This window comes from Cyprinus carpio, chromosome A20 (assembly GCF_018340385.1).
Source record: "Cyprinus carpio isolate SPL01 chromosome A20, ASM1834038v1, whole genome shotgun sequence".
NCBI classification, from domain to species: Eukaryota; Metazoa; Chordata; class Actinopteri; order Cypriniformes; family Cyprinidae; genus Cyprinus; species Cyprinus carpio.
The window spans coordinates 9,627,174-9,640,316 of record NC_056591.1 but is presented as its reverse complement, the minus strand read 5'-3'; the positions used below and the strand labels follow the sequence as shown (position 1 = coordinate 9,640,316).

Genomic DNA, 13,143 nt, shown 5'->3' with positions numbered 1-13,143 from the left:
TCTGAAATTAGAGTTTTAATATTTTATTGGCATATAATTCAAATATATATTTACAAACAACTACAAAAGCACTCAAATAAGAACATTTTGTAAATATAGGTGCAATTATTTTTATAAAACAGATAGTTCTGGTTCCAGAAATTGGTAAATTCATCAGTTTGTGACTGAAACTGATATATAACCGCACCATTTATGACCACCAGTGAAGGTTACGCTCTTGAAATAAAGGTTCTTTATTAGAATTGATGGTTCCATGAAGAACCTTTAACATTCCACAGAACAAAAGGTTCTTTAGATGTTGTTTAAAAAAATTGTTCTCTAATGGCATTGCTGCAAAACCCCCCCTTTTGGAATCTTTATTTTTGAGTGATAAGGCGGTGAATACAAAAACATTTAAAGAGATTCCAAAAAAAAATAATAAAAAAATCATTGTATTTTATCTAAACCATGTTCCAGAAAACGTTTTTACAGTTAGTACAACTAGCAAAATCTAACATTCACAGAGAAAATGTGACTGCTGTACATGGTGGCGATATAGTATGAATTTGTATGATGTGATTTATACAGAAACGTGTTAAAAAAAATAAAATACACTAGATTATATGAAAACATACATAGGAGAGCATATGAATTAGCCACCAATTAGCCAAAACTAAAAATAGTTATGAATTGCAATGAGAGTGTGTTGGTCCTTTATGTGAAACTTTACAATAAGGTCCCATTAGTTAACAACATTAACTAAAAATGAGCATTTGTTACAGTATTTATTATGTTAAAATACAGATATAAACAAATACAAATATAAAAAATGCAGCTGTTAATTGTTAGTTCATGTTAGCTCAGGCCATTAAATAATTTTAACAGATACAACTTTTGATTTTAATATTATATTAGTAACTGATGAAATCAGCATTAAGACTGATGTAAGCTTTAGAAGCATTTTTATTGTTAGTTGATGTGAACTAATGTAGTTAACCAATGGAACCTTACTGTAAGGTATTACCCGGCCTCTCATACTTCATACGCTTCTAATAACTGCTCAGGAACTGAATAAACTCCATTTCATGCCCCTAAAGTGGATAACAGAGTCTCATACTAGACCCGGTGTTAATCCTGAAGCCAGGATAGAGCGGTTGAGTAAATGTAGTCCGAATTATGTGGATGAGATTCATTGAGTCTGTGATGCTGTAAAACGCCAAAATTCCTGCAGAGAAATCGACATAAACGCCAGTCCTGCGAGCCCACTGCGTTTTGGAAATCTTAGTTTCCCGTCCATTGTGCCAGAATGCATACATATCCTCAGAGCACACCAGACTCCAGGACTGGGCGTTTTGTCCAAATGCACACAGGGTGCTCTTTCCTTTCCTGCTGATGTCCTCAGAGGACACTGCAATGTGCACGGGACCCTTCCCGCTCCACTCTGCCTCGAAGTAACATCGGCCGGACACGCTCTCCCTGCACAGGACCTGGTAATAGCTGTCAAACCTCTCTGGGTGGTCAGGAACAGACAGAGAGGTTCTGCTGCACGTCACCTCTCCAGTCTCTGAGGAAACGCTGAGGTTTCTGTGAGCCGTGTTCTGGTCTAGAGTCAGGGGACCCGAATCTGAAATCCAGAGACACAAGACGTGGTTTAACGAAGACAGTAATTCTGTTGTCGACTGTATTGTTTTCTGTTACACATTTGAATGCATGTGTGTGTGTGTTACTCACATTCCAAAAACTGCTCTCTGATTTTAGGTTCAGGGGTAGGAATAAACTTCAGGTTTGTCACTAATAATAAGGCAAAATATAAACAGTGCAGGCATTTTAAATATTCATATTTACTTTTTTTTCAAATTCATGTTTAAGTGTTTGGAATACTTGCATGTATTTCTTGAATACTGTATGAATTCTGACAGTTCTTTAAAAATAGTAAGTTAAACACTTCATAAACATTTCAAACAACAGTATGCAAGATTAGAAAACCAAAAATATTTTCATTTTAAATTATTGAATGTTAATTGTTTTAACCGTATATTAAACACTGTCACATGACCTCCTCACATGTGAGTGGTTTCTATTTGACATCTTGGAAATAAGGATTAAGTTTCTCGTTTTATTTATTCATTCTGACATTTTTACAGTAAAAAGCACTGTAGTCACAATAAATGTAGTACTGTGAAATAAATACATATTTTCTGCCAAATTACTGCAAATCAACAGCTGAATGCTGCTAACAACCCAGTCATTTACAGCTCTTGTTTACTGTGAATTGACATTATGAAGCTGTCATTAACCAGTTGGAAACTCCTACTGTGAAATTACTATTAAAGTAATGTAATTATGAACTATAAATTTACAATTACATTTTTAGTTAGCTTGCTATTCCAAACATATTAAGTGAATGACTTACCCTTTTTTGATAATTTCTCCATTTTTTTCTGGCACAGATCTTTAATGTCCTCACTCAGATATGTGAGTTTTTTTGACACCATCTCAAAAGAGAAGTCTGGATTGACTAGAACTGCAGGAGAGATCACCAACTCCGGCTGACTACACAGCGTTTCATAACTCTGAGGAATTGAATGAAATAAACTCTCTCAGACCAAAATTACAAATGACATGCACTTTAGTGCCCTGAAGCACTGACATTATACCTTCAGGAACTGAGTTTTATCATCAAGGCGTGCAAGCGTGTCGTATTCAGCATCTCTCCTCTTGAACTCTGCGATCTCCTGCTCTAGTTTCTCCATAAATCCATGTGCCTCGTCTAATTCCATCTGCTCCTTTGCTTTGATCATCTCTGTCACCTCAAAACACAGTGCCTCAATGGACTGAACCAGCTCACTGAAGATCTTCTCTGTCTCTTCCACTGCTGCCTGAGCAGAGCTCTGTTAGACAACATAGAGAACCAGAGAAGTGATGAGTCCAAGAACCTCTCTGAGTCTCTTACTAATGAAGGATCATACGCTGACCCACACTATCCCACATGTCCATTAAGATTTTCCTCCTCCTGTCAGTAATAGACTCACCCTGAGAGAGATTATGGCATGACTCAGATCCTGTAGCTCTGTCTTGCGCTCCTTTATGACCTGCTGGCATCTCCTCTGTGACTGTTTAAGCTGTTGCTGCAGATCAAAGGATACATACATAAGCTCCGTCTTGCGCTCCTTTATGATATATATATATATATATATATATATATATATATATATATATATATAATACAAATAAAAAAAACTAAAAAAAAAAAAAAAAAAAAACTCTGTGACTGTTTAAGCTGTTGCTGCAGACCAAAGGATACATACATACATATAAAACCCCAACATGTTTGGGCTTTTGATGATTTAAAAAAAAAAGTTTTTTTTTTCTTTTTTTATTATTAATTTGTCTTTCTATACTGGATTTCTTTTTGTTGTTTCCTAGTTGATTTTTTTTTATGCTTTTTTTAGCATTATATTATGGATTTATTTTTTTTTTTTGTTTTGAAGTGTTTTTTGTTTGGTGAGTTTTTTTTTTTGTTTTATTTTCATTTTGATATTTTTTGAGACATAAAGTAAAAAATCAGAAGCTGTCCTATCATAATGAAGCAAAAAAGCAAGATATATCATTTGTAATATAATTACTATTATTTATTAGGGGAAAAAAACAGTGATGTGACTCCCCCCAAAAGTAATGATGTTTATAAATTAAAAATTCATCATATTTATAATTTTTTTTTAGTAATGATGTCTTGAAAAATGTTCATGACTTTTTGTTTAGTGTGTGTGTGTGTGTGTGTGTGTGTGTGTGTGTGTGTATATATATATATATATATATATTTATTTCACAATATATATATAGTTGTAAATAAAACAAAGATAATTGGAGAAAACACGTTTAAAAAGTAGGTTCTAGGTTTTTGTTTGTGTGTGTGTATGTATGTATATGTATATTAAAACCCACACATTTTATCTATTTCATAATTTTATCTACATTTAATCATGTAAAACTTAATTTATGAAATGTATAATGTACTTGTGCTATTTTTTAGTTTGATACTTTGTTATATAACGCAATTATATTTTTACATTTAAGGATTAAGTGTTAAAATACTTTTGAGGGTCAACTGATCTTTTAATGACTCATTTATTAAGGTTAATACAAAGCTCTTGCTATGCTTAGCTACTGTAAAGTTTTAGCATCACATTTAAAGTCAGAAGAGAAGTCAGACACACCTTACAGAACATGACGAGCTCCTGCTTTTCTTTTGCAATGACTTCATCATTCTTAACTCCAGGTATGGTGGGGGAACGCATTCCAGTCTGTCTCAGTTTCTCCACAACTTCAGCAAACAGTGTGTTTTTGTTGAGCGCAGGTCTCGGGGAGAAGGTCTGTCTGCACTCTGGACAGCTGCACAACTTCTTCTGGTTCTTCTGCTCCCAGTAGCTCTTAATGCACTCCATACAGTAGTTGTGTCCGCAAGGAATGGTGACGGGGTCCCGCAGGAGGTCCATACAGATGGGACAGCTGAACTGCTCCTGGTTGACAAAAATACCAGCTTCTTCTTCTGCCATCTTTTACAGAAAGGTAAAAGACAGACTGTACAGCTGCTTTGTGGAGACAGTATGGCGTTTGCTTGTGCCTCCCACTATTGTCTGTATATGAGGTTGTAATGGGAGGAGTCAGTGTGTGCCACTGTGCTCAGGTTTCAGTGGAGATACAAGCTTAATGAAGTCATTAAATCTTTGTTGTTGTTATTTTGTAATGCATATTTTCATCTTTACCACAGAAAAGTGATTCACAGTTTTGAATACACAAGTAAAGCTTCTGGAAAGATCAACACTGGGGATGATGTTGGTTCTTGGTTGTTCCAGTGCAAGTCTGTTCATGTCCACTGGATGAATGCGTGCATAATGACGTTTCATAAGATGTCTCCGGATTATTTTTTGGCACTGTGGGAGATAAAGAGGGTGTGGATATTTGTAATGTAATGTGCACAGATATAAAGGGTGTGAGTAAATAAATCATGAAACTTTAAAACAAAATAACGAATAGGAATCATCATTGTTAAACACAACTCACAAGCACGAATCATCATTGTTAAACACAACTCACATTTTTTTACAGGCATGGAACAAACACATACAGTACATTAGGCATACAAATTATAATTTGCTAATTGGAAGCAATATATTGGAAATGGATAACGGATGGGCAAAGTGGGGACTGTACATCCAAAATTTTAATATCAAATTCACGTTTAATGACTTATAAGGCTATCGATGAAATCAAAAGTTCTGCAGTATTTTTCATTGTGATCCAGCCAATGACAATGATTATGTTCTCCACGCTAGAGGTCGCTCTTACCATCACCGGCTGTCTCTCACTTACAGCGAGTTGAATACAGTAGAATGGAATGTAAAAAGGGGCGGGGTTTACTGTCTCTGACGTCTTCTCTTATTGGTCAAGTATAAGTATATAATGTATATATATAATAATTGTCATATTTAAAATATTCACCCCTTTAATATCAATTCTTCGGCTATTAAAGTTTATTAGTGTCATTATTCACTTGCAAATTATTGCCCAGGCTGACGCTGAAGAACCGTTTTTACATGTTTTAGGGGTTGATTTTCTTTGCTTTTGTTAGGGATGGTTATTAAGGGTCGTTAATGGTTGATGGTGATTACTTTTTCAAATTTGATTTTATAGAAATAACTGTGGCGAGTCAGCCTGCTTGTTTCTCAGATAACAAAGCTTGAAATGACTTTATTTAATCCTTTACACTTTATAGTGAACAGATGTCATCAATAACTCAAAATGCGTTCGGAGATTTTAATGTGACTCAATGGAGGGTTGAGCTTTCTGAGCCGCGCTCCGCCCCTCAGAGGCGTCTAATAGGAAAGTTAAGAGCAACATTTGTCGTCTTAATATGGTTCTTGTTAAAGCCGATGGCAGTGCACCCGTCTTCCATTGGCTCATGACATGAACTAAGTGGATGTAATAAATACATATTTCATCTTCTGCTCTGCTGGACTACATCTACACAGTCTGTGTGACAGGAGTCTGCACAACACACGCAGGTAACTGTTACTTTCATTCTGTTAGAGAGATAGCTGTGCGTGTACAGTCATGTGGTTGTTGCACATTTACTGCTGCTTTGTTGTCCACGTTTGACCTATCAAGTGTTTTCCAGATCATAAATGAGTTAATACGCTTATTTGATAGCAGGAAACTATTGTACACTTGAACTTGCGAAGTTAGCATCTCTGCAGAGCTGTGGTCATTTTACAAGGTCCTTCAAGGTCCACATATGTTTATTAAAGTTTTACTTTTATTTTCACCATCCCAGTTCTGTCCTCTTTTCATGTTCCTGCGACCCTGCAATAGTGCCACGAGTCTCGTGTGTGTGTGTGTGTGTGTGTGTGTGCGCGTGTGTATATATATATATATATATATATATATATATATATATATATATATATATATATATATATCTATCTATCTATCTATTAGGGAACTATGTCAAATAAAGGGGTACACCATACCAGATATTCAGAAATATGCTCAGGTCAAGCAGGCACTTAATTAGTCATTTTAACTTGATTTTATTAATTATCTTGTTTATTTACACATTGGCACTAAAAAGAACAGGATAAAATGTAATAGGTTGCAAATAAACAATTGAACTTGGTTCTTAACAGAATGGAAATACAAGCTAACACTGTGGTGTCAAATGTAAGTTAATTTTGATAATATTATCAAAATGTTATCAATGTTGCATAACAGCAGTGACCCATGAGTCAGTTTTTATGCTCAGTTATTTCCTTTAGTGTCTCTTATGTAAAAAGCATTTTATTTTAATTTATTTTTTTCAAAATTTGGTGTTTTCTGTTTTCATATTTCTAGATTGCATTTAAATGGGTTTATTGGATTTTTAATTTAAAATGTTAACTTTAACAATGTAGTAAACCTTTTAAAATGTATATTTAAATAAATATGTAGTACATATTCTGTATATACAAAATAGCATTTATATTTTCTTTTTTTCATAATTGTAGTTAAATGAAAATATAAGAACAGAATATTTTTATTTTGTTTTATTGAATTTGTTTCATCAAAAAAACACTGCACAGCAGGTTCAAGCCATAATAGTGATATGTAAGTTTTAATTAAAGTTAAAGTGAAACTTTTTATAATAAATAATAAAGTTTTTGTCGCTATGTGAGAATATGAATAGAAGGATATTATTCCAGAACTTCCCAACCTGTCAGACTGCTTCCTGGACTCGCCTCCTTTTCTAGCAAAGGAACAGCTCCTTACGGAAAGAGGAAGTGCTTTAATCTCATTCTCTGATTCTGTGTATATCTGCTGGTGAGTATGTTGCATTTTGGGTTGTTAATGTGTTTATTTTTTGGATTTTCTAGCTGTGCAGCGTGACATTTAACCCTCAATGATTGTGCGGCAGTTGACGTGTAGGGGACTGACCTCTCAGCTGTGTGCGGCAGTCAGACTGAACTGGAGCGCTCCAAAGATGGCCAGACCAAGCTCAAGTAAATCACTTTTAAGACTCTCTTCACTGTGTATGTAGGGCAGTGGATGGCCTGTGAATGAAATGGTTTGCAATTTGTTTCATTTGCAGATTTAACAGAGTTTCGTGAGCATTTTGCTAAAGCCAAGCACATCGCTATTATTACGGGGGCCGGAGTGAGTGCAGAGAGCGGAGTACCAACGTTTAGAGGACAGGGGGGCTACTGGAGGAAATGGCAGGCACAGGTACACATCACACAACTTTTGCAGTTTTAGTTTCGATATAGGACTATTTTCAAACTTTTTGATGCTAGGACTGAAATATAACAATCACTTTGTGATGATCCCTCCTGTTGATAAATATAAAGGCAGCTATATATAAAGGAGAATATTTAATGTAATATTATTTTCCAAAATTAAATAATTGGCTTTTACATTGTCAATATACTAAAACACATTGTTAAAATATTATCTTATTAAAATAAGATAATGTATGTGTTGACCATGTATGTGAGTTTAACAATTATTATTTTTTATTTTAGAAACAAAATATATAGTAAAATAAAGAATATAAATTTATTGAAATCAATGTCTTGAATTCTGAAATCTTTTGAAAGCATAATAAAATAGTGTAAAATTTAGTGAATGTGAATGTGCATTACACATATTTCATTAATATATTAATTTGAACTTTGACAGCTCTAAAAAAACATTTGTCAAATTTACTATCCCCCTGTGGCCCTCTGGGGTCCCCATACCCCAGTTTAAAAACTCCTGACTTATAAAGTACTTGGCAGAGCATAAGCATAAGCACAGTGATTATAAGGTGATATCACACTTTAATTGACAACATAAATAAGCCTAAATACACTTGTAAATGAAGAGGTAAATTTTAGTTTTTCTTTGCTATGTAAAAGGCCTCATTGAATCTGTGTGAGGCTTTGAAAAGTAGTGGAAAAGTTACAGTAGGTACTTGTTGTAGATTACACTGCATGACTTTTCTTTAATTTATGATTCAGAATTATATACAAATGTGCCTGTTAAACATAGTTTACATTTTGCATTGTAAATAATGACTGTAAACTTTCAACATCCGTTTGACAGCTCTGACCAAATTTGTCAGGCTACGTGTAACAGAGCATATAAACACTGTAGTCACAGTGTAAGCAAGCAAACATTATTATTAAATGGTATTATTATTATTATTAATAGGAACAATAATAATAATAAGAAGAATTATATATATATTGAATGTGTAACTATTTTTGGGGGTGAATTATAATATATTTGTAATTGCATTTTAATGTAAAAAATTATGTTATTTAAATATTAAAATTGACATTTTAATCAACCTTTTAAAGTTTAATCAAATTAAAATTTAACAATTATTTTACAACAGAACATTGCAGTTTTATTTTTTAAGTGCATAATTTCTTAAATGTTTTTAATTTCACACCACATATACATAGAAAACATTAACAATAAAAGTATAATTTTTTTGTGGAGTTGGGATGTGTGACTCTTTGTTTTAAATGTTTTTTTTTTTTTTTTTTTTTTTCTTTAAAGGATTGGGAGTGGATTCATTTTAATTCATCTTTGTAAGATCATGCATTTCTCTCTTTTCATCTCTTTGTCTTTTAGGATTTGGCAACACCTGAAGCTTTCTCTCGAGATCCTTCTTTAGTGTGGGAATTTTACCATTACAGGCGCGAGGTGGGTTACACATTATTGACTAAATGGTTACAAATGTCATAACGCTATTTGTTTCTTTTAGTGATAAATTCACTGTAATATTCATAAATTTGATAAAATATAAATACCTGGAATGATATGTTAATTTTCAAATGAGACTATTACTAATTTTATTTTTATTTTCTGTATGCATGTTTTGCATCCTTAGAATTGCAGTCATGAATCTAAAAGTTCCCCTGAATGTCAGTATTTATTTCTGGGACTGAAATTCACACCGCATCCACAAGGGGGTGGAGTTACTTTACAATAGTACAGTAGATCCGTTATGAGATGCATAATTGCTTTTTTTTTAATTTTTTTAAATTGTCATTATTAATGTTGTCACAATACCAACATTTCAGTTGTAGGTACCAATACCAGTAAAAAAAAAACCAACAAAAAAAAAAAAAGTCATTATTAATGTTGTCACGAAAAAATGATTATTGTTACATTTTTAACATTTTTCTACTGACTTTCAGCATCACATGTCATTATATATTTAAACACTGGGGTTGCAATTAAACAATTAATAATAATCATTACACAAAAATTCATTCATATTTCAATTAATTTTATTTAATATTGCAGGTTATGCGCAGTAAGATGCCAAACCCAGCACACCTGGCTATAGCCGAGTGTGAGTCCCGTCTCAGCAAGCAGGGGCGCTCCGTTGTGATCATCACTCAGAACATCGATGAGCTGCACCATACTGCTGGTTCCAAACATGTCTATGAAATCCACGGTGAGACAACAGCTACTCATACCAGGACTGCAGCATGACGCCATTATTGTACATTTATTATTGGTTAACATCTGATTAACGAAAATGAAAATGATAGGGCATCTATTTGGTTGGTGGGGATTTTGTCCCATCTTTACATAAAATCATTCCTTCAAATTGAGGTTATTCCCTTCAGCTGATCTCTCTCTCGCTCTCTCTCAATCTCTCTCTCTAGGTAGTCTATTTAAAACCCGCTGCATGAGCTGTGGAGAAGTCAAAGCCAACCACAAGAGTCCAATCTGTCCTGCTCTTGAGGGGAAAGGGTAAAAGCTCATGCAAACACATCACCATTATTTCATCAAATTTTTAAACCACAAGAGACTGCACTCTCTTTATTTGCCTTTTTTTTTTCTTTTTTCAATTCTCAGAGAGCCTGACCCCAGTGCCAAGGATGCCAGAATACCAGTAGAGCACCTGCCCAGGTTTGTGTTTTGGGCTTAATTAAATGCAGATCAGTGGACTGTGCTGATTAATCAGAAAATGTGGTACTTTGTTAAATACAGCTATTTTACCAGGTGCCGTTCCATTACTAAATTTGCCAAAATATTTAATAAATGCAGTTGTGTGCAAATCTGCAAAATGTTCTGCACAGTTATGTGCAGAATTTTGTGCAGAATCAGATTTTTAAACTTTTGAATTTTAACAGTTTGCGAAGGAACTGAGAACTATAGACTAAAATGTTTGGGGTTTTAAAATAAATTAATCTTTCTATTCAGCAAGGACACTTTAAATTGATCAGAAGTGACAGTAAAAACATTTACATTGTTATGAAAAAAGAAATCAGTTTCAAATAAACACCTACAAGATGTATCACGGTTTCCACAAAAATGTTAAGCAGCACAACTGTTTTTGGAGTAAAAACACACAAGAATAAATTACAATTTTAAATACATTAAAATACAAAACGGTCATTTTAAATTTAAATAACTCCCAACAGCCATTATAGCTGGACTTCATGGGGCAATTTATAAAAAAAAGTAAATAACTTAAGAATAGTAACACTTTTTCTCCAACAGTGGGCAGCATATATCCACGTGTCTAATATTTCATGTTCAAAGCTGTTAGTTTTGTACTTTGTGTTTATAGGTGTGACAGGAGTGGCTGTAATGGATTGCTGAGGCCTCATGTGGTTTGGTTCGGAGAGACTCTGGATTCAGATATTCTCACCGCTGTGGAGCAGGAGCTGGAAATATGTGATCTCTGCTTAATTGTGAGTGATAGCAAATTAATGCATGAAACTCAATTAAAGAACCTAGTGAGCTGCCTACCTGGAAGGCATCAAGAATATGCCAGAAATTAGGCTGCAGTTTTGTTCTGCCATCTATAATATCTTATTTCGATGAAATCCAAAACTGGCATCATGATTTTATTTTTAGCTTACTTCGTGAGTTTTTAACTTAGCAACAGGCTAACACCAAACTCCATTTGAATCAATTACCAGAAATCAGTTCTACACAAACAGCCAGTAATTGGTTATTAATCAGTTATTTCTGCTGTTTTGAACATAGGTTTGCGAGGTCTGTGACTAAGAAGGTAGCTGCCTGTTTCGGAACGGAGCATAAATGTCTGCCTAAAATATTTACAACACAATATTGTTAATCCCTTATACAGATGCGTGTGTGTTGACAGCTTTACGTAAAGAATCTGTCAGCTCTGATTGTATTCTGTGTTTGTCACACTGTTTTCATGTCTCTAGGTGGGCACCTCCTCCGTAGTTTACCCAGCAGCCATGTTCGCTCCTCAGGTGGCAGGCAGAGGAGTGCCTGTAGCTGAATTCAACATGGAGTACACACCTGCTACTAAGCGCTTTAAGTAAGACATACAAATACACAAACTATCACTTTACATGAGTCACAGAGATGCCTCTCAGTCAGCCCATTCAACAGGATAACGCATAGCTGCTCTATTGCACACAAGCCTCCACACGCGCTCTGACTCTAAGTGACGTCTCTCGCTGTCGCATTTGAGCAAACACTGAACAATAGATTTCACAAAACAAATTGAACACCTGCGCGTGGTTTATTTGAGATGTATTTCTCACCAACAGATATCACTTTGAGGGTCCTTGTGGTGTCACACTGCCTCCCGCCCTGGAATGCCACGAGAGCGAGGTCATTTAAGGAGAAAGAAGGCATGACCCATTCGTACATGCCCACTGCATAGAGCACTTTAACTGAGAGCACATGGGATTGGTTCATGCCTTCATGTGATTGGTTTTCTTATGGTTTGTGTTCTGTGAAGATTTACTGCAAAACTCAGCTGAAATTCAATTTTAAATAGTGTCTTTGAGTGTTTGCTTGGCATACGTGGTAGAATTTTGTGCAAGTTGTGTTTTTGGCAGTGGTTGTTAGGCTGATGATACATGGGGCAACTTTTTGAGCAATTTTGCCGGGCAACTTTTTTTTGAGCAATGTTGCTTGGGCACTTACCCATTGAGAATGGGTAACAAATTTTTATTTGGATATTTTAGATAGGCTGTGGGCCCTGTGTCTCACCTAGATGCCCGATGATGGCAACATTTCCCAAAGTTGCCTGGCAACATTGCTCAAACAGTTGCCCAGTGTATCATCAGCCTTAGTAGATTTTTTCCAGCTGATTCATGGGTAACTTCCACAGTCATGGAAACCCATTTACAGGAATTTACAAATCCTTATTTCCAGACTCAAGGAAAATAATAGTATTAGAGTTATGGAAATTTCAATCATGAGTAAGTTTTCAATACGATCAGCAATGAAATATTCAATCAGCTTAAAATAACTGGCTGAAAAAAATCATGGATATTGATTGGTCAAATGTTATGGGAATCCTGAATGTAGGTCTAGACACAAATGCAATATAATGATTTTGAATGAGCTGTGTCAAAATGATCACAGACAGACAGAGGATATGAAGTCAGGAGTTTAATTTTAAATAAAATGACCATAAAATAAATTGTCATGTCAAGGGGTATACTTGAGAACAGAGTACATGAACAGGATTTATGTTCTCTCTTTATGGTTTTCCTTTAAATTCTATAGTTGGTGTTAGGTCAAATTTTGATTTAATGCTTTAAAAAAAAAAAAAAAAAAAAACTCCAGGTTTGCTGTTTGTGTTTTTTAGGGCTGCACAATTTGGCCAACAATAATTTAAAAAACTGAGTA

At 34.6% G+C, this 13,143-nt stretch overlaps 2 protein-coding genes across 3 annotated transcripts; one reads left to right on the top strand and one right to left on the bottom strand.

Annotated features, from left to right (window-relative positions):
• Positions 1–16: 16 nt before the first annotated feature.
• Positions 17–4,598, bottom strand: ftr85 (finTRIM family, member 85). The gene is made up of 6 exons (XM_042777555.1): positions 4,197–4,598; positions 3,012–3,107; positions 2,637–2,870; positions 2,393–2,552; positions 1,711–1,770; positions 17–1,603 (listed from the first exon to the last, which is right to left on the bottom strand). Exons 1-6 carry the CDS (start codon positions 4,533–4,535, stop codon positions 1,071–1,073), a joined length of 1,422 nt encoding a protein of 473 aa, XP_042633489.1. The 5' UTR covers positions 4,536–4,598; the 3' UTR covers positions 17–1,070.
• A 1,254-nt stretch (positions 4,599–5,852) lies between these two features.
• LOC109110616 (NAD-dependent protein deacylase sirtuin-5, mitochondrial-like) lies at positions 5,853–12,934 on the top strand. 2 transcript variants are annotated; one of them, XM_042777558.1, is made up of 10 exons: positions 5,860–6,044; positions 7,389–7,514; positions 7,604–7,737; positions 9,133–9,204; positions 9,811–9,964; positions 10,179–10,266; positions 10,372–10,425; positions 11,090–11,213; positions 11,700–11,815; positions 12,051–12,934. In XM_042777558.1, the coding sequence occupies exons 2-10, from the start codon at positions 7,415–7,417 to the stop codon at positions 12,121–12,123; spliced, it is 915 nt and encodes a 304-aa protein (XP_042633492.1). In that variant the 5' UTR covers positions 5,860–6,044; positions 7,389–7,414; the 3' UTR covers positions 12,124–12,934. The 2 variants fall into 2 exon arrangements, with proteins under 2 accessions (XP_042633493.1, XP_042633492.1); XM_042777559.1 differs by lacking the exons at positions 11,700–11,815; positions 12,051–12,934 and adding an exon at positions 11,380–11,693 and having other exon boundaries at positions 5,853–6,044; positions 11,090–11,303.
• The last annotated feature ends 209 nt before the right edge of the window (positions 12,935–13,143 follow it).